A 20,646-nucleotide genomic window follows, 5' to 3' on the forward strand; every position below is an offset into this window, starting at 1 on the left:
ATCAATTTAAAATGCATTTACAAAATATAACATTATATCTAAAATGTCTAAAAACAAACGTTCATAAGTATTAATATAACATATTTACAATGCATTAAAATACAAAATGTAAAATATATTTTTAAAAACAAAATTAAATAAAATGTATTAATAAATAAATGTATACAATATCATCATGAAAAATATGTATCTAATAAAAATATAAATCTAAAATGCATTTACAAAATATAACATTATATCTAAAATATAAAGAATAAAATATAAAGCATAAAAACAAAAGTACATAAGTGCGAATATACAATATTTGCAATGCATTAAAAATACAAAATGTAAAATATTTTTTAAATATTTTTAAAAACAAAATTAAATAAAATATCTTACTATAAAATGTTGTTTAATATAAGTACAATTATAAAATGTCTAATAAAACATTACTATAAAATATTTAAAATGCATTTAAAACTAAATATAAAGTTTATAAAAATCTAAAAAGTATAAAAAAAGACTATATCCATTTAACAAAAGAATTACGTAAAAATGTACATACACAGAAAATTATAAAATGTTTAAAAATATATAGGAAAATGTATATATTCAAATCTTATAATATAAATGTGGAAACTAGAATTATCACTAAAGACAACCTTGTCTTAACATAAAAAGATATGTAGCTTATATAGTCTGTCGACTATGATTTGAGACTCTAAACCTCATTTCTCACAGACAGGAAGTGAATGGAGCTGTTACTATTCTCTGGTTTCAGATGTACGGTTCTCTCTGTTCTCTCATCTCATTTCATCCCGTCTCTGTTTCTCAGAGGAGATGATTTGTGCTCTCTGATTTCCTCTCTAATTTCCATGTTGATTCATCTATTGTCATCAGTCGCCCTGCTCGCCCTCATGGCAGTTTGTTTACCCGCGTATGTGTGTGCGCGCGTTTGTTTGTTTGATGGCAGATGTCGGGGATTGACTTACAAACTTTAGAGTTTTGTCGCGGCTTGTCATCTAGTCATGGAGCTACGAAGGGTCCAGATTACAAAGCGCATCTACAGAAAACCAGAAACACCATCAGCAAAACAACATAACTGGTGACCAACAACATAAATCAAACCAGTTATTCTCACAAAATGGGTGAATGTCATAAAAAAACGTGTGTAGGTCATATTTTACCCTTTAAATAAACTGAAATCAAAAATAAAAATATGACTTTTCTATTAAATAAATAATGAAATAATGGCTTCCAGTCAGCCTCATAGTTTTAAACGGACTTGAACAACATGGCCACCTCTGCTGAAGCTGCTTCGGTTGACGTTGTTTTGACAAATACCTCTATATCTACAAATATATCACATTTATTGGAGCTGTGATGTATTTCCTCTCAGCATCCCGCTCTTACTTAGGAAAAAACAAGACAAAAGGCCCGGCAGAAGCATCCTCACATATTAGCGCGGCTACACGGGACGACACGTCCACTTCATCTTCCCGCGCTTATGCTCTGAGGGAAAACAAGCAGAGGTCGCGTTTACCCGCTGTACTCTCTCCGACCGGAAACGCCGCGGCGTAATGGCGCGAGTCAGCAGGAGTTAAGCTGAAACCGACCAGGAATCGCTTTTGAAAGCCGCCAAATCATAACGAATGGAGGAGCCGATGGTCCGGGTGGGAAAATAAATCTAAAAATGCTCTTTTATTTCACCTTAAAACGACTGTCGTGTATTTATTTACTCACCTTGGTGTCTGTTTTGTGCTTCCTGGAGGTAACTGAAGGAGTCTTTATTCATTCGGGGACACCAGAGCTGTCATAACATATTCTTTGCCGGTTTGAAACTCATGAATACACACTTAGGGCTGTTATCAATCTGTACATTTAAACTGAACAGTGAAAATGTATGTTTTTAGGTTTGATGTGATGTGAGTTGTTTAACATTCAAGTCAAAACGTCATTCTACTGCTATTTTACTACAGAAAAAAATAGCGACGTTTTTGTAACATTTAATTTGTAAGTAACGTTTAAATTACATGTTAAATTAAACAGTAAACGTGTATGTTTGTAGTTTTGATGTGGTTAAGTTGTTAAATATTTACATCACAAATACATTTCAAATCATTGTTCTGATGTATTTTCTGCAACCTTTCATTTGGCATTATAATAACAATCTGCACATCTGAATTAAACAGTAAAGGAAACAAATGCATTTGTTTATAGGTTTGATGTGGTGAAGTCAGGCATTTTAGTTATAAATGCATTTCAAAACATTCTACTGTAATTATACTACCAAAAACAAACAAACAAACAAACAAACAAAAAAGGGGCAAAGGTTTCTGGAACATTTCATTTGTCTTTAAAGTAATAATCTGCACATTTAAAGTAAATGTTAAATTAATCGCTGTTAATTTGTTTATAGTTTTGATGTGGTTTCAAATCATCATTTTAACATAATTTATTTAAAAAAAATAACACAATGTTTTTGGCACGTTTAATTTGGATTTATAATAAAAATCTGCACATTTATTTTTAAGAAATTTAGGAGCATTTAAGAAAAATAAAATGCTTTTTCTACAGGTTTGATGTGATAATGTTAACCCTAACCCTAAGTCATAAATACATTTTAAAACATCCTAATGTAATTTTACTACAAAACAAACAGCAACATTTCAGTTGTATTTAACAATCTACACATTTCAATTAAACAGTGAAAAGGTATGTTATTAGGCTTGGTGTGGTAAAGTTGTTAAACATTTAAGTCATAAATGCATTTCAAATCATCATTCTAATGTAATTTTACTACAAAGCAACAAATAAAGTTTAGGGATAGTTTCAATTGGCTTTACAGTAGCAATCTGTACATTTGAATTAAACATTAAAGTAAACAAAAATGCATTTGTTTATACATTTAAAATGGTAAAGTCATACATTTCAAAACCTTCTACTCTAATTTTACTACAAAAATTAATTTGTATTTAAAGTAAAAATATACACATTTAAATTAAACATTACATTAAAACATTTTAAAAAATGTATATGTTTATAAGTATGGTATGGTAAAGTTGTTAAACATTTACATCATAAATACATTTCAAATCATTATTCTAATGTAATTTTACTTAAAAAACAAGCAAACAACAATATTTCAGGATTGTTTCATTTGGCTTTAAAGTAACTGAACATTAAAGTAAGCAAAAATGCATTTGTTTACAGGTTTGATATGGTAAAGTTGAACATTATAGTCAAAAATGTTTCTGGAACATTTTATTTGTATTTAAAGTAAAAAACTTTACATTAAATTATGAAAAATTATGTTTCTAAGTTTGATGTGGTAAAGCTGATATACATTTAAACAAATCCTTGTTCGTTTCAACTTAACTCAAACAAAACAGCAATGTTTCTGTAATGTTTTATTTCGATTTATAGTAACAATATGCATATTTAAATTAAACATTAAAGAAAACTAAAAATGCATTTGTTTATATGTTTGATGTAGCATTATTAGTAGGCATTATAGTCAATGCATTTCAAAACATCATTCTAACGTAATTTTACTAAAAAGTTTTTTAGCGTTTTAAGTTTCTGGAACATTTTAATTTGTATTTAAAGTAAAAATTTGCACATTTAAATTAAACAGTGAAAATTTATGCTTATAGGTTCGATGTGGTAAAGTTGCTGAACATTTAAGTCATAAATACATTTCAAATCACCATTCTAATGTAATTTTACTACAAAAACGAAAACAACAAAATGTTTGGAACATTAAGTTTGGATTTGAAACAACATAATCATCAGGAGTTACATTGAAACCAACAAGGAATTGTTTCTGAAAGCTGCCAAATCATAACAAATGGAGGAACCGAAAGCCGGTGGAAAAATAAATTCAAAAATCTACTTTTGAAAGACTAGTTCACCTCAAACCAAATGTTGTGTCTTTCTTCATTTGCTATCACCAGAGCATCTCATGATCTTCTTTCCCTGTTTAAAGCTCGCAAACACACACGAGGCTGTTGTTTCACAGCTGAACAAGGGTTTATGAACTCATCTGTACAGCAGAGACAGCAAAAGCCCATTTGTCTGGATTCATAATACATGTTGTGGGGTGAAGATCTATATATACCAGCCGTTGGCACAATTCTGCCGTTCTTCTTCACGTTTAATCTCTCGTCCTCTTCGCAAATGGCTTTTGACGGCGGTTTACGGCCTTGCAATCTGTTCATGGGCTCCTAGGTAATGAACATGCGTTTAATGACCGTTTGGTCACTGAAATCATAAATCAAATTAATCAAATACGCCCACCGTAGAGAAGCCTGTGGTCCTTCATCATCATCTCGTTCTCTCTGGTCTATTACGTAAACCTCGGTAGTTGTTCAGAGTCACTACTAGTCCTGAAACATTGTGAAAATACCATAAAATGTAGCTTTAAAATATTATTTGAATGTAATTTTATTACAAAGGTGAGTGTGGCTACAATTATATACGGTAGCATTAAAACCCATATAGTTTATAATACGTATCTAGTCCAATGAAACACATACAGTGTTGTTTTCACACATGGATTTGAGGCCATCACCAGGTTGTTCATTAAGAGTCCTGATTTCCTCTTCCTGTTATAACTCTACAGGTGCTGACAGCCAATCAGTGACCACGACAGCTTTTAAGTCCGGATGTGTCAAAAACACTTCACACCCAATCAAATTACGGCTGTGTGATGACACGAGAGCGGATTGAGTTCAGCTCGTAGCAGAATCGGTGTCATTTTATATTGTGATCATTGTGAGGTTTTTCAGAATGACTCAATTTCAGCTTCAATTTGTACAAAATGAATTAGTCTATTAGACTTCAGCTCACCATCTGAGCCACCGAATGAACAATGCCTCAAATTATCCTGCTGCACAATCGAAATCTGACGAAGTCCAATAGACTTACATTGAAGGAGCACTGTTACACCAATACAGAACACCCTAGAAATGCCCTAGCAACACAAGCACATAGCAACATCCTAGCAACCACCACAAACACCCCAGCAACTGCCTAGCAACCACCCATGAACCTCTAACTTCTTACAAACACCTAGCAACCACCCTAGCAAGCGCCCACAACATCTTACCTACCGCCTAGCAATGCCTTAGTAACTAGAGAGCACTGTTGAAATGTTTAGCTACCTATAAAACCCCACTAATTGGATAACAATTACTCAACAACAGTCCAAAACACCTACAGTTGTAATACCTTAGCAACCATCATATCACCCTAGCAACTTCATAGCAAAAAGCACCATTACACCAATTCAGAACACCCTAGAAATGCCCTAGCAACATAATCACATAGCAACATCCTAGCAAACACCCCAGCAACCGCCTAGCAACCACCCATGAACTTCTAACTTCTTACAAACACCTAGATACCACATATTAACACCCTAGCAACCACCGACAACATCTTACCAACTGCCTAGCAATGCCTTAGTAACTCTATAAAGCACTGTAGAAATGTTTAGCTACCTGTAAAACCCTACTAACCAGATAACAATTACTCAACAACAGCCCAAAACACCTACAGTTATAATATCCTAGCAACCACCCATAACACCCTAGCAACTTCATAGCAAAAAGCACCATTACACCAATACAGAACAACCTAGAAATGCCCTAGCAACTTCATAGCAGTGCCCTGACAACCAAAAGCACCCTAGCAATGTTCTAGCCACAGTGTCAAAAACCATAGCAATCACACAGCAACATCTCAACCACTCTAGCCCTGCCTAGCAACCACCAAATAAACCCTCAGAAACAGCCCAGGTGACCTTATAAACCACCTACTTATACTTTTACGGGCGTTAAATGCAGAACATCCTTAAAGTAACAACCTAGCAACCTCCACTAACACCTTAGCAACTGCATAGCAATGCCCTGACAACAATCCAGAAATCTTAGCAACACAGTAGCTATCATACCAAACACTGTAGCCATCACATAGTAACAATCTAGCAGCTGCCTAGCAATCACCCATAATCTTACTAACTGGAAAGCTACTCTTTGGCAACTATCCAGAATACTTTAGAAACAACTCAGTAATACCATAGCAACCAGTTTTAATGCCATAGCAATGCAATTAAGAATATCATTGTGGCGAATGTCCTAGCAACATCCTAGCAATCACGGTAACACTGTGCCAACAACATAGCAACACTTACTGATTCATAGCAACCCCTAACAATACTAAAGACCCTAACAACCACCTATTTAACTACCCATAAAACCTGAACTGCAACATCCTTGAAAATCCTCGGCAACAAATCAATTATATAGTTTTGCAAAACTCTAGCATCTATTATAACACTCTGCCAATTCCATAGCAACACCTTTCTATACAGAAGGCCACAGCAACCATCTATGTAATCACCCATAAAACCAAAAGTGCATAACTATTCCTTGGCAACAAACCATAACACCTTAGAAACCACCTAGCAACCACTTTTACACCATAATAACTGCATAGCAATGCCCTGACAACTAAGAAACCCCTAGATACATCCTAGCCACAATCTAGTAATTACATAGCATTCTAGCAGCCACCTATGTAACCACTCATATACCCAAACTGCATAGCTATTCCTTGACAACGAACCAGAACACATAGGAAAGCAGCTAGTAATGCCATAACAACCACTTTTAACACCCTAGCAACTAGACAGCAATGATTTGATAACACCCTAGCAACGTCCTAGCCACAACGTAGCAATTACATTCTAGATATTCCTTGGTAACAACACAACACCTGGAAAACCACCTAGTAACAGTAACCACTTTTAACACCATATCAACCACCTAATAATTTTCTAGCAACCAATATAACACTCTGCCAATGTAACTACCCATAAAACCCAAACATCAAATTCTTCGACAACAAACCATAAAACATAATAATACCCTAGTAACCACTTTTATCACCCTAACAACTGTATAGTGATACCCTGACAACTAAGTACCCCCTAGATACAACCTAGGCACAATGTAGCAATTACATACCACCCTAGCAACCACCTAAGTAGCCACCCATAAAACCCAAACTGCATAACTATTCCTTGACAACAAACCATAACACCTTAGAAACAATCTAGTACTACCCTAACAACCACGTTTAACACCCTAACAACTGCATAGCAATGCCCTGACAACTAAGAACACACTAGCAACATTCTAGCCACAACATAACAATTACATAGCAACATCCTAGCAACCGTTATAACACTACCAACTGCATAGCAACCCCTAACAACATAGAAGACCCTAGCAACAACCAATTTAACCACCCACAAACCCCAGTAATGCCATAGCAACCACTTTTACCACCCTAACAACTGTATAGCAATGCCCTGACAACTAAGAACACACTACAACCCCACAAAGTAGCAACCACCTATATAATCACACATAAAACCTAGCAACACCCTGGCAACCGCATGTTAATTAGGTGGGTAAAAAAATATTTATTACAACTCTTCCAGCTGTACAGCAATCCCTAACTATACTAAGGACCCTAGCAACAGCCTACAACAATACCTTAGATCCACAACATTGCACTCTGGCAACCAGAGTTCAAATAAGCAGAAAAAAAATCCCTAGTTTCTATCTAAAACGTCTGCCAAAATGCATAACAGGACAGAAGTGAACAGCTAAACTGTTGTGCTGAGGAAGCACAGGCACGAGAGTGTAAGTGGTTGTTCTCCAGAGGTCAGAGATGACATTGTTAAGCTCCTGGAGCCGCAGGATTGTTTGCAGGCCGCTGGATGAGAGGAACTGAAGATGTAATTTGGGCTTGGAAATCTTCAGCGAGTCTCGGATGGAACCCGCGGCGAGCAGCGGGAGCGGGAGCGCACGCGCGCGTGTGTGTGCTTACCCGCCAGCGCGCTCATCTTCACTGCCTCTCGTCGAGCTAATGGCCGCTGGAATCGCGCTGCAAGCGCTCGGGCCCCCGAGAACGAGAATAAACCTGCTGGGAAAGAGAGAGAGAGAGAGAGAGAGAGAGAGAGAGAGAGAGAGAGAGAGACCCTAGCTGTTTCAAACAAGAGGGCAGAGGAGGTGAGCCAAAACACACGGTGAAACCAGTTTATATTCATCCCGAAGCTTCACGGTGCCGCGCGCGCCAAAAAGCGCATCACGTGTGGAGTGTCTCTTCATTTTCATTAGCAAGAACAATATTTCAGCGGCGGACACGCCGGCCCCGTGAGGCGGAAAATCACACGATTTAGGGGTTTATCATCTGAAACACAAGAGTTTAATTTTCTGAAAGACACTGAAGGAATAGCGAGAGACCTTTAAAAAAAAGACAACAGATCTTAAAAGGGGAAAAAACGACTTAGTACACCAAGGTAAGTTGAGTCACTGGGGACTTTCCAAGCTAAATAAATAACTAAATATTATTGCTACACACAATGCTAGTGTCAACTAACAGAGTTGAGCAACAAACAGAGTAGAATGACGACTAATAAAAGTTATAAATGTAGTCTAGTGGTGTGTAGTATTTAAAGGAACAGTGCACCCAAAATAAAAACTTAATCATTTACTCACCATCACATCCGGGTTTGATGTTTCAGAGGCTTATAGGTAAAAGACAAATGCAACAGAAATTCACCAATCAACATGACAGCTATAATATTTATTAATACCATTGTAAATGCATGAACAAAACTCAGGTCTGGTAATTTAATTAATTAATTAATTAATTTACTTTAATCAGAAGATACAGCTTTATCAGCTTTATATGGTTTTGTACAACCATTTTAATTAAAAAACAAAGAAAACTGCACAAACTACACTAAATTTTCATTTATTATTATTATTATTATTATTTTTTTTTTTACATTTTAAATCAAAAGCTCTTTTACAAATTATAATAAAAGCCCTTACAAATTTAAAAGTACAATTTAAAAAATTACAGAACATTTTTTTTTTTTTTTTTTTTTGAAAAAAAAAAAAACAAACGCGTTTTGGCCACGCATGCATTCTAGATATCATCTGTTCTACCACATCCTGAAGATTCCAGGTAGGCTTTTTTTTAACAGATTGTCTGCTCACACTTTGGTTTCTGCGAAGTAATTGTCATAGCAATTAAAAGGGGATATTTTGAATTACACTGTTTAAAAACAAGCAAACAAAGACGTTTTTAATCACTACTTTGTACAATAAAGAGATCGTTCACCTAAAATATAAGCATAAAAACACTATTGCACTATTAGCAACTTACTGTCGTTATTCTTGATCACATTCTCACTCCAGATGTACTCGATGGTGTTTCCCTTGTGCTCCGCTACACAAACATACTGGTTCATCTTCCAATTGTCTGGAGAAACATAAAGGATGTAGAATAGGTAGTCAACTAAAACGTCTGCTAGCGGTGTGGCGGTAAAACTTGTACACAAAATCACCCTGGACCACAAAACCAGTCTTAAGTAGTACGGGTATATTTGTAGCAATAGCCAAAAATGCATTGCATGGGTCAAAATTATCGATTTTTTTTTTTTTTATGCGAAAAATCATAGGATATTAAGTAAAGATCATGTTCCATGAAAAAATTTTGTAAATTTCCTACTGTAAATATATCAAAATGTATTTTTTGATTAGGAATATGCATTGCTAAGAACTTCATTTGGACAACTTTAAAGGTGATTTTCTCAATATTTATCTCAAGTTCAAAAAATTGACACTTATGACTGGTTTTGTGGTCTGCGGTCACAAATAATAAAAAACCACTGGTCATATTAATAATGATAATGTGACGCAGAGTCAGAGGCAGGCGGATCCATATGCAAGCAGTTTATTCGTAGTCAGACAGGCGAAATTGGTAACAGCAAACAGAACAACGTAGGACAGGCAAAACTCAGGTCAATATACAGGCAGACGGTCGGGGCAGGCAGCAAGAATCACAATCGGAATAAACAGTCCAGGTAATACACAATAAATCCACAGATAGGAATGAACGCTCAGAATTGCAGCCGGGGCAAACAAGACTTCGTGAAGATCCCGATCGAACCTCCCGCTTATAAAGGGGAGATAATGAGCAACACCTGGGCCGGTGATCAGTCCTAGGTACGTGAGTGAAATGAGTCCGGGTGGGAACGTTAAAACTCGGGCGAAGGTTCCCGCTGGTGACGGTCGGAGAGAGCCACTGAGGTGCGGTGCGTGACAGATAATAATAAAGCATTGTGATATATCATTTAATCTTGACAAATTATGTAGCATCTTCTGGTGAGATGTGGAAATTCATTTAGCATTATGGGTATTCTTAAGCTGTTGAGTGTACATTGGTTGTTTGCTTGATATTGTGGTGCATTATGGGACTGAATGAGTGCACTCGACGTCCACTGTGGTTTCCGACACAACTACAAATGATTGTGCCCTCAATGTCCTATATAGGGTATGTGGGTAATTTCAGACACAATCTTGTAACGGCTGAGTTTATGCAACTGGCCGCAGGTTAGTTGATTGTCATTTTATTCTTGCTACATCAAGTTCATTCCTAACAATTCCAAGTTATTCCCATCTCATTGGTTGTTTTGTAACATCAAGCTAACAATTTAAGTTATTTTAGTTTTATTTGTAATAACCTCTAATATCCTACTTTAGCAGCTTATTAACTGAGATAAAATATTAATTTAAAAAAAAAGCTTAACACGCTATACTGAGTTTTTTTAACAATACGCCAATGCGTTCATGTATGTAGGTATGGTTCGACTTAGCATGCTCCTCCGAATCTAAAAAGACCAGTTTTGCGATTTTTGGACAAACAATTCAGATTTGTTGCATTACTATAAGCAAAATTAGCCATTTTTCACATCTCCTGACAACTAGGTGGCGCTGTGCTGTGCAGGTAGCCTCAGGTCATGATTGTTATAACACGCACCAAGTGTGGTGTCAATATGCCAAACCATTGCAGAGATGTAGCCTCACATCCTTTTTTGCATGCTCTTTCGGCAAATTTGTTCACGCGTTATTTTGGAACAGTTTGACCAATCGACTTTCTTTCCACAACTTTTTGCCAAATGATCTGAAGATGATCTAAGCCAAATTTGATGAAAATCAGACAAGCCATCTAGGACAAGTTAAAAAAAGTAAGTTTTTATAAACTATAAAAAATAGCGAAAAAAAAAAAAAATAAGCCTTTACGCTTTTTTACATTTTGAAGTTCATTTGAATCTGCATGTGCCAAGGACTCAGAAGAAACAAGATTTTCCTTCTAGACCTTACTGTTCAAAAGTTATTAGTATAAAATTGAGTAAAATTTTGGGCAAGTGGAGAGTTTGAGTTAGAGACTCCATATAGTTAATGTTGAGGCTGTTCTCTATCTGTGTGCCAAATCATAACTTTCCCGCAAGCGGTTTGATGGGATGCCATAGAAGAAGTGGAAGAAACAGAAGAAGGAGAAGAAGAAGCAGCAAAATGAATAGTTAATATAAATAATAGTTGAAAAGTTGAAATAAACAAAAATAAATGTTGCCTTGTCAGTACACTGAAATAAGTTTACATTGAAGCATGGGAGTGTAACGCCAAGCCAGCAGAGGGAGCCCTCACCCCAGTACTGCCTGCATGCTCCCTCTGCTGCTTCTACTGTCACTTCCTGTTTGGCAGTATATAAGGACTCACCATGTGCTCACACCTTTGCGAAGTATTGCCAGTTTCACCTGCCTTACCAAGCGTTTATTATTACTCTGTTGGATTACCTGTTGCGACCTTGCTTTGTTTATGGACTCTTGATTTCACGGATTACCCCTGTTGGATTGTTTGCACGTTTGGACTGTTTTCAAGGTTTGACCCTTTTCTGCCCTTTGACTATCGCTCCTTGGATTTCCCTATTGTTACGGTTGCTTTCATGGACTGTCTGCTTGGTATTTGACCCACTGCCTGTTTAAACTCTCTGCTGTTTGGATTACGTTTACGTTTTGGACTGCTTCTCCGGTTATTGACCCTTTGCCTGTTTCATCGTGTATGATTGCTGTTGTTTATAATAAACTTCTGCAATTGGATTCTACACCGCCTCAGTGTTCACGTTACAGAATACTTCGCCTCCCCTGAAGCCAGCAGAAGTTACAGCGCACACACAACCAGAATCATGAACCCAGCAGTATCCCGTCTCATCTGCCTTCGTCAAGGCGACCGGTCCATAGAGGAGTATGTCGAGGATTTTTGTGGACTGTGTTATCAAGTAGATTTTAATGATGTGGCACTAAAGGACTTTTTTCGTTTCGGTTTGAACGAGCCCATTAGTTCAAGTCTGCCAGGGGGAAAAATTTGTTGGTCACTGGAGGAATATATCGATCATGCTTTGCTCCTAAGCGGATCACCATACACTGTTGGGATTGTGGACGAGGGACCCCGCAATCCCGCAGTAACCACCACACCACAGCCTGTGCACGTCATGCCTGCCAAGCCAAAGCCTGTTCAAGCCACATCCACCAAGCCAAAGCCTGCTCCAGGGCCTGCTCACGCCATGCCTGCCGCTCCAGGGCCTGCTCACGCCATGCCTGCCGCTCCAGGGCCTGCTCACGCCATGCCTGCCGCTCCAGGGCCTGCTCACGCCATGGCTGCCGCCACGCCAGAGTCTGCACGCAAGATGGCTGCCGCCACGCCAGAGTCTGCACGCAGGATGGCTGCCGCCACGCCAGAGTCTGCACGCAAGATGGCTGCCGCCACGCCAGAGTTTACTCACAAGATGGCCGCCATTCCCAAACCTGTTCACAAGATGACCACCGTCCCAGAGCCAATCTACAAGATGGCTGCCTTCCCCAAGCCAGTTCACAAGATGGCTGCCATCCCAGAGCCACTCCACCAGGTAATCGCTGTCTCCAAGCCACGCCTCATGATGGCACACGTACTGGACTCACCCCTAATGGCTGTATGGGCAGCTAAAATGACAGCTACTGTTCCTGCACCAAGTCAAGCTGCAGAACCAAGTCAAGCTGCAGAACCAAGTCAAGCTGCAGAACCAAGTCAAGCTGCAGAACCAAGTCAAGCTGCAGAACCAAGTCAAGCCACAGTTGCTGCTCCAGGGTCAAAAGCTTCCGAGTCCAGTCGAGTTCCAGGGTCAAGTCAAGTTTCCAAGTCCAGTCAGGCTTCCAAGTCAAGTCGAGTTCCAGGGTCAAGTCAAGTTTCCAAGTCCAGTCAGGCTTCCAAGTCAAGTCCAGTTCCAGGGTCAAGTCCAGCTACAGCGTCCGGCCAAGCTACAGCGTCCGGCCAAGCTACAGCGTCCGGCCAAGCTACAGAGCCCGGCCAAGCTACAGAGCCCGGCCAAGCTTCAGAGCCCGGCCAAGCTTCAGAGCCCGGCCAAGCTTCAGAGCCCGGCCAAGCTTCAGAGTCAAGTCAAGCAACAGAGTCAAGTCAAGCAACAGAGTCAAGTCAAGCCAACGCTGCTGTTCCCCATGAACCAAGCCAAGTCACAGCTGTATTCCACGAACCAAGCCAAGATACAGCTGTTGTTCTCCATGAGTCAAGCAAGGACATAGTTGTTCCCCATGAATCAAGCCAAGTTACAGCTGTTCTCCACGAGTCATGCCAAGTCACAGCTGTGGTTCCCCACGAGTCGAGCCAAGTCACAGCTGTGGTTCCCCACGAGTCGAGCCAAGTCACAGCTGTGGTTCCCCACGAGTCGAGCCAAGTCACAGCTGTGGTTCCCCACGAGTCGAGCCAAGTCACAGCTGTGGTTCCCCACGAGTCGAGCCAAGTCACAGCTGTGGTTCCCCACGAGTCGAGCCAAGTCACAGCTGTCGTTCCTGAGTCAAGCCATGTCGTTCCTGAGTCAAGCCATGTCGTTCCTGAGTCAAGCCATGTCGTTCCTGAGTCAAGCCATGTCGTTCCTGAGTCAAGCCATGTCGTTCCTGAGTCAAGCCAGGTTACAGCAGATCTTCATGAGCCAAGTCAAGTTGCTGCTATTGTCCCTGAGCTAAGTCAAGTCACAGTTGACCTTCACAAGCCAAGTCAAGTCACAGCTGGACTGCACGAGCCAGGTCAAGTCACCGCTGTTCTTCCCAAGTCAAGTGCGGCCACGGCAGGCCTCCCTGAGTCAAGTGCGGCCACGGCAGGCCTCCCTGAGTCAAGTCCGGCCACGGCAGGCCTCCCTGAGTCAAGTCCGGCCACGGCAGGTCTCCCTAACTCAAGGCAAAAAGCTATTATCCTACCAAATCCTCATCTGGTCCCCTATAACATTTCTAACCCAAGCCACGCAGAGCCCACGCTCCCAAGCCACGCAGACCCCACATTCACAAGCCACAAGCCCATAACATCAGCACCCACAAGGTCAACAGACACCCCACTAGCTACTGTGCTGCCTGTAATGGCCATAGCCATTTTCAGTGTGTGGGCTGCACACTGTGCTCCAGAGGCCTCGTCTGTCCATGAGTCTGCTCCAGAGGCCTCGTCTGTCCACGAGTCTGCTCTAGAGGCCTCACCTGTCCACAAGTCTGCGCCAGAGGCCTCGTCTGTCCACGAGTCTACGTCAGAGGCCTCCTCTGTTAAGGACTCTGCGCCAATGCCCCCAGAAGTGGCAGCTCCGGCTGCAGAATCTCCTCAAGGGGCGGCGTTTCCCCACGGACTCTCTGCCTGTCCAGTCACGGCCATGAAGGCCATTTATAATTGCCCTACCACACCTGCCCAAGCATCTGCGCCCATGCCCCCAGAGGTGTCAGCGCAAGCTGTAGATCCTCCTATGGGGGCGGCGTCCTATCATGAACTCTCTGCCCGCCATGTCGCTATCAAGAAGGCCAAAGAAATCATTCATTTGCACACCGCTCTGCCTGCCCTGCAATGGCTCCCTGCTACGCCTGCTCTGCCTGCCTCGCCATGGCTTCCTGCTCTGCCTGCTCTGCCTGCCTCGCTATGGCCTCCTGTTCTGTCTGCTCTGCCTGCCCCACCATGGTTCCCTACTCTGCCATTGTGCCACGGCCCTGGCCTTCCAGTACTTCATGGTCTGCTACTGCTTCACGGCCCAGGACCTCCAGTGTTCCACTGTCTGTCATTGCTCTGCGGCCCAGGCACGTCAGTATTTCACGGTCTGCTGTCGCTCCACGGCCCAGGTCCTCCAGGTTTCTACTGTCTGCCACAGCACCGCGGCCCAGGTCCTCCAGTGCTTCACTGTCTGCCACTGCTCCATGGTCCAGGTCCTCCAGTGCTTCACTGTCTGCCACTGCTCCATGGCCCAGGTCCTCCTGTGCTTCACTGTCTGCCACTACTCCATGGTCCAGGTCCTCCAGTGCTTCACTGTCTGTCCCTGCTCCACGATCTAGGCCCACCTGCTCTACATGGACCTGGCCCTCCATCCCACCCCCTGTTTTGCCTCTGTTCCCCCACCCACCTGGACTGTTGTTTGAGCGCCAGGAGTCGCTCCTAGGGGGGGGGATTCTGTAACGCCAAGCCAGCAGAGGGAGCCCTCACCCCAGTACTGCCTGCATGCTCCCTCTGCTGCTTCTACTGTCACTTCCTGTTTGGCAGTATATAAGGACTCACCATGTGCTCACACCTTTGCGAAGTATTGCCAGTTTCACCTGCCTTACCAAGCGTTTATTATTACTCTGTTGGATTACCTGTTGCGACCTTGCTTTGTTTATGGACTCTTGATTTCACGGATTACCCCTGTTGGATTGTTTGCATGTTTGGACTGTTTTCAAGGTTTGACCCTTTTCTGCCCTTTGACTATCGCTCCTTGGATTTCCCTATTGTTACGGTTGCTTTCATGGACTGTCTGCTTGGTATTTGACCCACTGCCTGTTTAAACTCTCTGCTGTTTGGATTACGTTTACGTTTTGGACTGCTTCTCCGGTTATTGACCCTTTGCCTGTTTCATCGTGTATGATTGCTGTTGTTTATAATAAACTTCTGCAATTGGATTCTACACCGCCTCAGTGTTCACGTTACAGGGAGATTAAAAACTAAAACAGCAGTAAGAAAAAAAAGACAAAAGCAGCCATTTTATGAATAACCAAGCATGATGCTTTCAACTAAAAATCTTCTTTACTGTTTTCATGAGGGTGAGTAAGTGAGCAGGAAATGTTCATTTTTGTGAACTATCCCTTTAACAACTTACTGTAGTTCTGTAGTACTGTAGAAACTTCTGGATGCTCTTTGCCTGGTGCTGCACCTCACAAACATACTGGTCCCTTCCACTCGTCTGGAGGAACATTGAGGGTAGATGTCCTCTGGAAGGTTCCATCCTCATTTGGTAGTAGCTCCCCAAGTTCCACATCCTCATCGTGATCCTGTCCATTTATTAACCAGCTGATAGTCATTCCTGATGGGTATAAACCTGTGGCATGACACACCACTGGAGAGGAGGAATCCTTCTGTAACAGAGACACTTCTGGAGCTAACAAAAGATGTAATAAATGTGATTAAAATACTTAATACTTCAGAAGAGATTGGTTAAATTTATGCATCTACGTACATTCTGTTGTAATGAAGCAATCCATAAAAAAAGAGAAGCACAAATATAATTTGATCTACTTGTTGAACAAAGTGAATTTTTTGAAGACACACTACCTCTTATCTCTAAATCCGCTTTCCATAATGTCAAGAAATATTTTATCCAGTAAACACAATTGTGTCTGTAGTATTGTCGTAGAAATTCAAGCTGGGCTCTGTCATTATTCCACGTGTTGGCTGTTATTGATCCCTGCTGTACAGATGCGGTGTATCTGAGTTGATTCACATCTAGTGAGATAAAATCCTCTCCATCATAACCGTGCTGATCAAACCCGTATGAGCCTGGATTCCAATCATACCATTCACATCCATACATCCTCTGATATGTATGAACACCTGAAGAAGAAAAGGAGGTACCATAACATCTGCTCTTTTTTAACATATAAGATAATTCTTTGACATTTAAAAATGTAGTGTAAAGTATTTTAACTTATCATGTAAGTGATTGAATTGCTCCATTACAATTGTATTACAATTGTTACAATTGTGTTGTTCTGCTGTACTCGTTCTCTGATCTCAGTATATTCTTTCCATTTGTCTCCAGATGCAAACTCCTTCATCCAGTCCCGTCTGGGAATCAGCTTCTTGATCTCACTGTCATAATAATCAATCTGTCGTCCATCCAATACAGTTACAGAAGAAATCTCTGGGATTCCTGCAATCGTCCGTCCATTTATTTCAGTGTAAATTGTGATAAAGGTGTGCGATCCTGAACAAACAACAAGAAACACAGTTAAAACAACAAGAAAAAACAGTTCAAAACCACGCAGAGTGGCACGAATCAAATTACTGTTTAAGTCATTCAGTTTTTTCTTTTAATTTCACATCAACCTTTTTTCCCAGTTTCATCATAAACTAGATAAAGTTTGGTTTAGGTTGTTCTGAATGCTTGCTAAGGGGTTATGGGTGTTTGTTAAGGTGTTGCTATGTAGTTGCTAAGTCTTAGCATGTTTGCTAGCTTGTTTCTAACACGTTTAACATTTTTCAAGCATGTTTATAACATGTTTGCATGATGCTAGCATGATTGCTAACATGTATTTAGCATGATTTAACACATTGATAGCATGTTTTAACACTTTTGCTGACATGTTTTGGCATGTTGTTTGTTTGATTTAACACACAGCTAACGTTTCAATGTTTCTAGCATGATTTAGCAAACAGTTAACATGTTTGAGCATGTTTCTAACATGATTTAGCACATTACTACCATGTTTTAACATGTTGCTGACAAGTCCTAGGCTAGTTTTTAGGTTTGGCTAGTTGGCAGTCAATCATTTAGACTGGACTCTGGAAATGCACAAAAAAATTAGTCACTAATTAGGCATCACTGAAATGCATCAAAAGTCATCCTGTTAAAATGGTCTTTATATTGCATCACCAGTGGATAATTTGAAACATTTTTGCAAGCTCAGTTTTTGTGATATCAACTTCAAATTTGGAACATGACATGGACAGACATACAGCTTTGATTTTATAGCAATTTTAGAGCAATGCACTTCATTGTAGCAATGCACAGATGAAGTTTGTCCAGTGTTCATGCAGGGAGTGGAAGCAGAGTGCTGAACACACACATGCCCTGTTGTCGCAACTTGACACAATTCAGGAAATACAGCTCTTATTAAAACAATGTCATTCTCAAAGTACTGGTACTAGTAAAATGATAAATTGTACCATTTTTAGAAGCAGGGTATCGTGATACATTTTAGTATCAGTATATTATGCGACACTATATAAGCATAGATAAACATGTCATTTTAACCAGGAATATTATCAATAACTAAAACTATTTAAAACATTTCTGTTAATTAAAATAAAGCTGAAATAAAACAAAATTAATAATAAATATAATATAAAAATTAATTGAAAACTTGAAAATGTTAAATATTGCCTTGAAAATTAACTAAATTAACGCTGAAGTACTGGAAATACATTAAAAAAAAAAAAAAAATAGCAATATTATAAAAAAATAAACGACAACAAAAATAATAAAATGACAAATGCACACAATAAAATTACTACAAAAATTAACAAGAAAAATACAAATTTGGAAGTAAATGCTAATTTATCATTAATAAAACTAAAGCAACACAGAGTAACACATGAAAGTAGCTAAAGGTCTTGCTGACAGAAATCTTTTATTTAAACACCATGCGGCTTCTATTGCTATATTCATTTTGAGAGCCAAGTTTAATTATTCAAAGATAAAACTAAATTAGATAGTTAAGATTTGTTGTTGTTGTAAAAACCCTAAGAACAACTTTAAGATATAATGCACGGATCTAATATACTGGCACATGCGTTTTCTTTCTCAGCTGTTTACACTTACTTAAGACATAATCGACTGTGTTTACATGAATACTCACCAGAACAGGCATTTTTACATAATTTTGTGCGTATGAGAAAGTTTTCAGAAAGCCGCCTCTCAGAGAGGGCACAAGTACTAAGCTGAGCACTGATTTCTCTTTCGTGTCTTTTTGGACATGACTGGTGTAAAATCTCTTGAATCCAGGCTCAGTTGGGGGGCAAGTTCTCCTCTGGCCAGACAAAACCAGTATGGTGTGGTTTTAATTCCAGGCTGCAACACAAGTCAGACTGAGCAGAGGACTCGTCTTCTACTTGCGGTCTTGTGCCGATGGCTGTCTAGGTGACGAGGTCTTTGCATGGGATTTGTCTCTGGGGCTCATCTACTTGACATCTACTGGTTCTGGTTGACCCATTAGAGGTACAAAAGGCTCATTATTATGATTTGTATGGTTTATTAATAAACGTGCGACTAATAGTCGACTAATGCTTAAAATGAACGACTACTAGTCAGCCAGAAAAATCTTTAGTCGAGGGCAGACCTAATAATCATATTTAGTAAACAGCATGGACAGCCATCATAAAAGTTGCTATGCAATTCAGTCAAAAGTACACAGGCAGCACTTTGATATATAGCATTAAAATTACATAAAATATAAAGTGATGAGATTTTACACTCTACCAAAACTATTTGCTCTGGAACAAATAATAGATAAATGAGACCAAAGACTGCCTGTCATGTTTAACCACTATAAAGACATCAGAGCCAGCGGCAAATTCCAGAAGGTCTGGTCAAGGTAAGGCTGCTCTTGGCAGGTTCACAGTGCTGAACAGCCGCTGACGCCCTGGAGCTCACATCTCCGAAAACATCGAAGCAAATTTTCAAGTAGATGTTATCTTTAATAACAAACCACATTTTTGAAGTCTAAGCAAGTACAGTTTTGGCTAAAAAAAAAAAAAAAAACTCTTAAATATACATTCCGAGACACAAAAAGCAGTATTATTTATACAATTCTAGCGGATCTGGGAGTCCGCCATGACACTTGCTGTGAGAAATACTGCAAGCGGAGTTTAACTTACAAAACACATTATTTACCTACAAATTCAACTGATGTTGCACATATTGTTATGAAATTATCCTTGAAACTTACAACCATTTTGATGAAAAAAAAAAAAAAAAAAAGAAAACTGCAACAACTGCACTGAATTTTCGATGTTTAATTTTTTACATTTCAAATCATAAAAGCCCTACACAAAACTACACGTAATCAGTAAACTTACAATTTGAAAAAAAAAGAAGCATTATATTAAAATTGTATAATTACAGAAAAAAAAAAAAAAGAATAGCAAAACATATTTTGGTCACACATGCATGCTGGAAATTATCTGTTCTCCCATATTCTGAGGATTCCCAGTTATACTGAAATCTGGGAAAAGTGCAGATAATTAGAGGAAACTCTTCAAAGTTGTTTGTCACTATAGGTTGGCTTTTCATTTCATTTGATTTCTGCTCAGTTTCTGCAAAGTAATATCATGATTAAAAGGAGATATTTTGAATTACACTGTTTATAAACAAGCAAAGACTTTTTTTTAAAATCACTATTTAGTAAATTAAAAGGATAGTTCATCCAAAATCTGAGCATAAACCATTATTCTGCAACTTACTGTTGTTATTCTTGATCACGAATCTACTGGATGGTCTTTCCCTTGTGCTCCGCCACACAGAAATACTGGTTCATCTTCCATCTTCCTGGAGAAACATGAAGGATGTATAACAGGATGTAAAGCGCCTGTTAGCGGTGCGGCGGTAAATACAACCCACCTGTCTGTTAAAGATCACTTGATCTGGAAAGCATCTGCTGTGTACAAACATCTGACAGACGTCTGTAAGATG

General features: G+C 39.5%; 1 protein-coding gene and 1 pseudogene across 4 annotated transcripts in view; both read right to left on the reverse strand.

Moving 5' to 3' along the window:
• Positions 1–1,450: 1,450 nt before the first annotated feature.
• Positions 1,451–18,826, reverse strand: LOC127153437 (major histocompatibility complex class I-related gene protein-like; annotated as a pseudogene).
• A 1,293-nt stretch (positions 18,827–20,119) lies between these two features.
• LOC127154092 (major histocompatibility complex class I-related gene protein-like) overlaps positions 20,120–20,646 on the reverse strand; it is a 37,904-nt gene continuing 37,377 nt past the window's right edge. For all 4 annotated transcript variants that reach the window (XM_051095494.1, XM_051095493.1, XM_051095491.1 and 1 more), the window contains 2 exons: positions 20,418–20,502; positions 20,120–20,270 (listed from right to left, as the gene is read on the reverse strand). In XM_051095494.1, the coding sequence (XP_050951451.1) occupies positions 20,441–20,502 (62 nt within the window). In that variant the 3' untranslated portion in view covers positions 20,120–20,270; positions 20,418–20,440. The remainder of the gene's footprint in view (positions 20,271–20,417; positions 20,503–20,646) is intronic.

This window comes from Labeo rohita, chromosome 22 (assembly GCF_022985175.1).
Source record: "Labeo rohita strain BAU-BD-2019 chromosome 22, IGBB_LRoh.1.0, whole genome shotgun sequence".
NCBI lineage: Eukaryota > Metazoa > Chordata > Actinopteri > Cypriniformes > Cyprinidae > Labeo > Labeo rohita.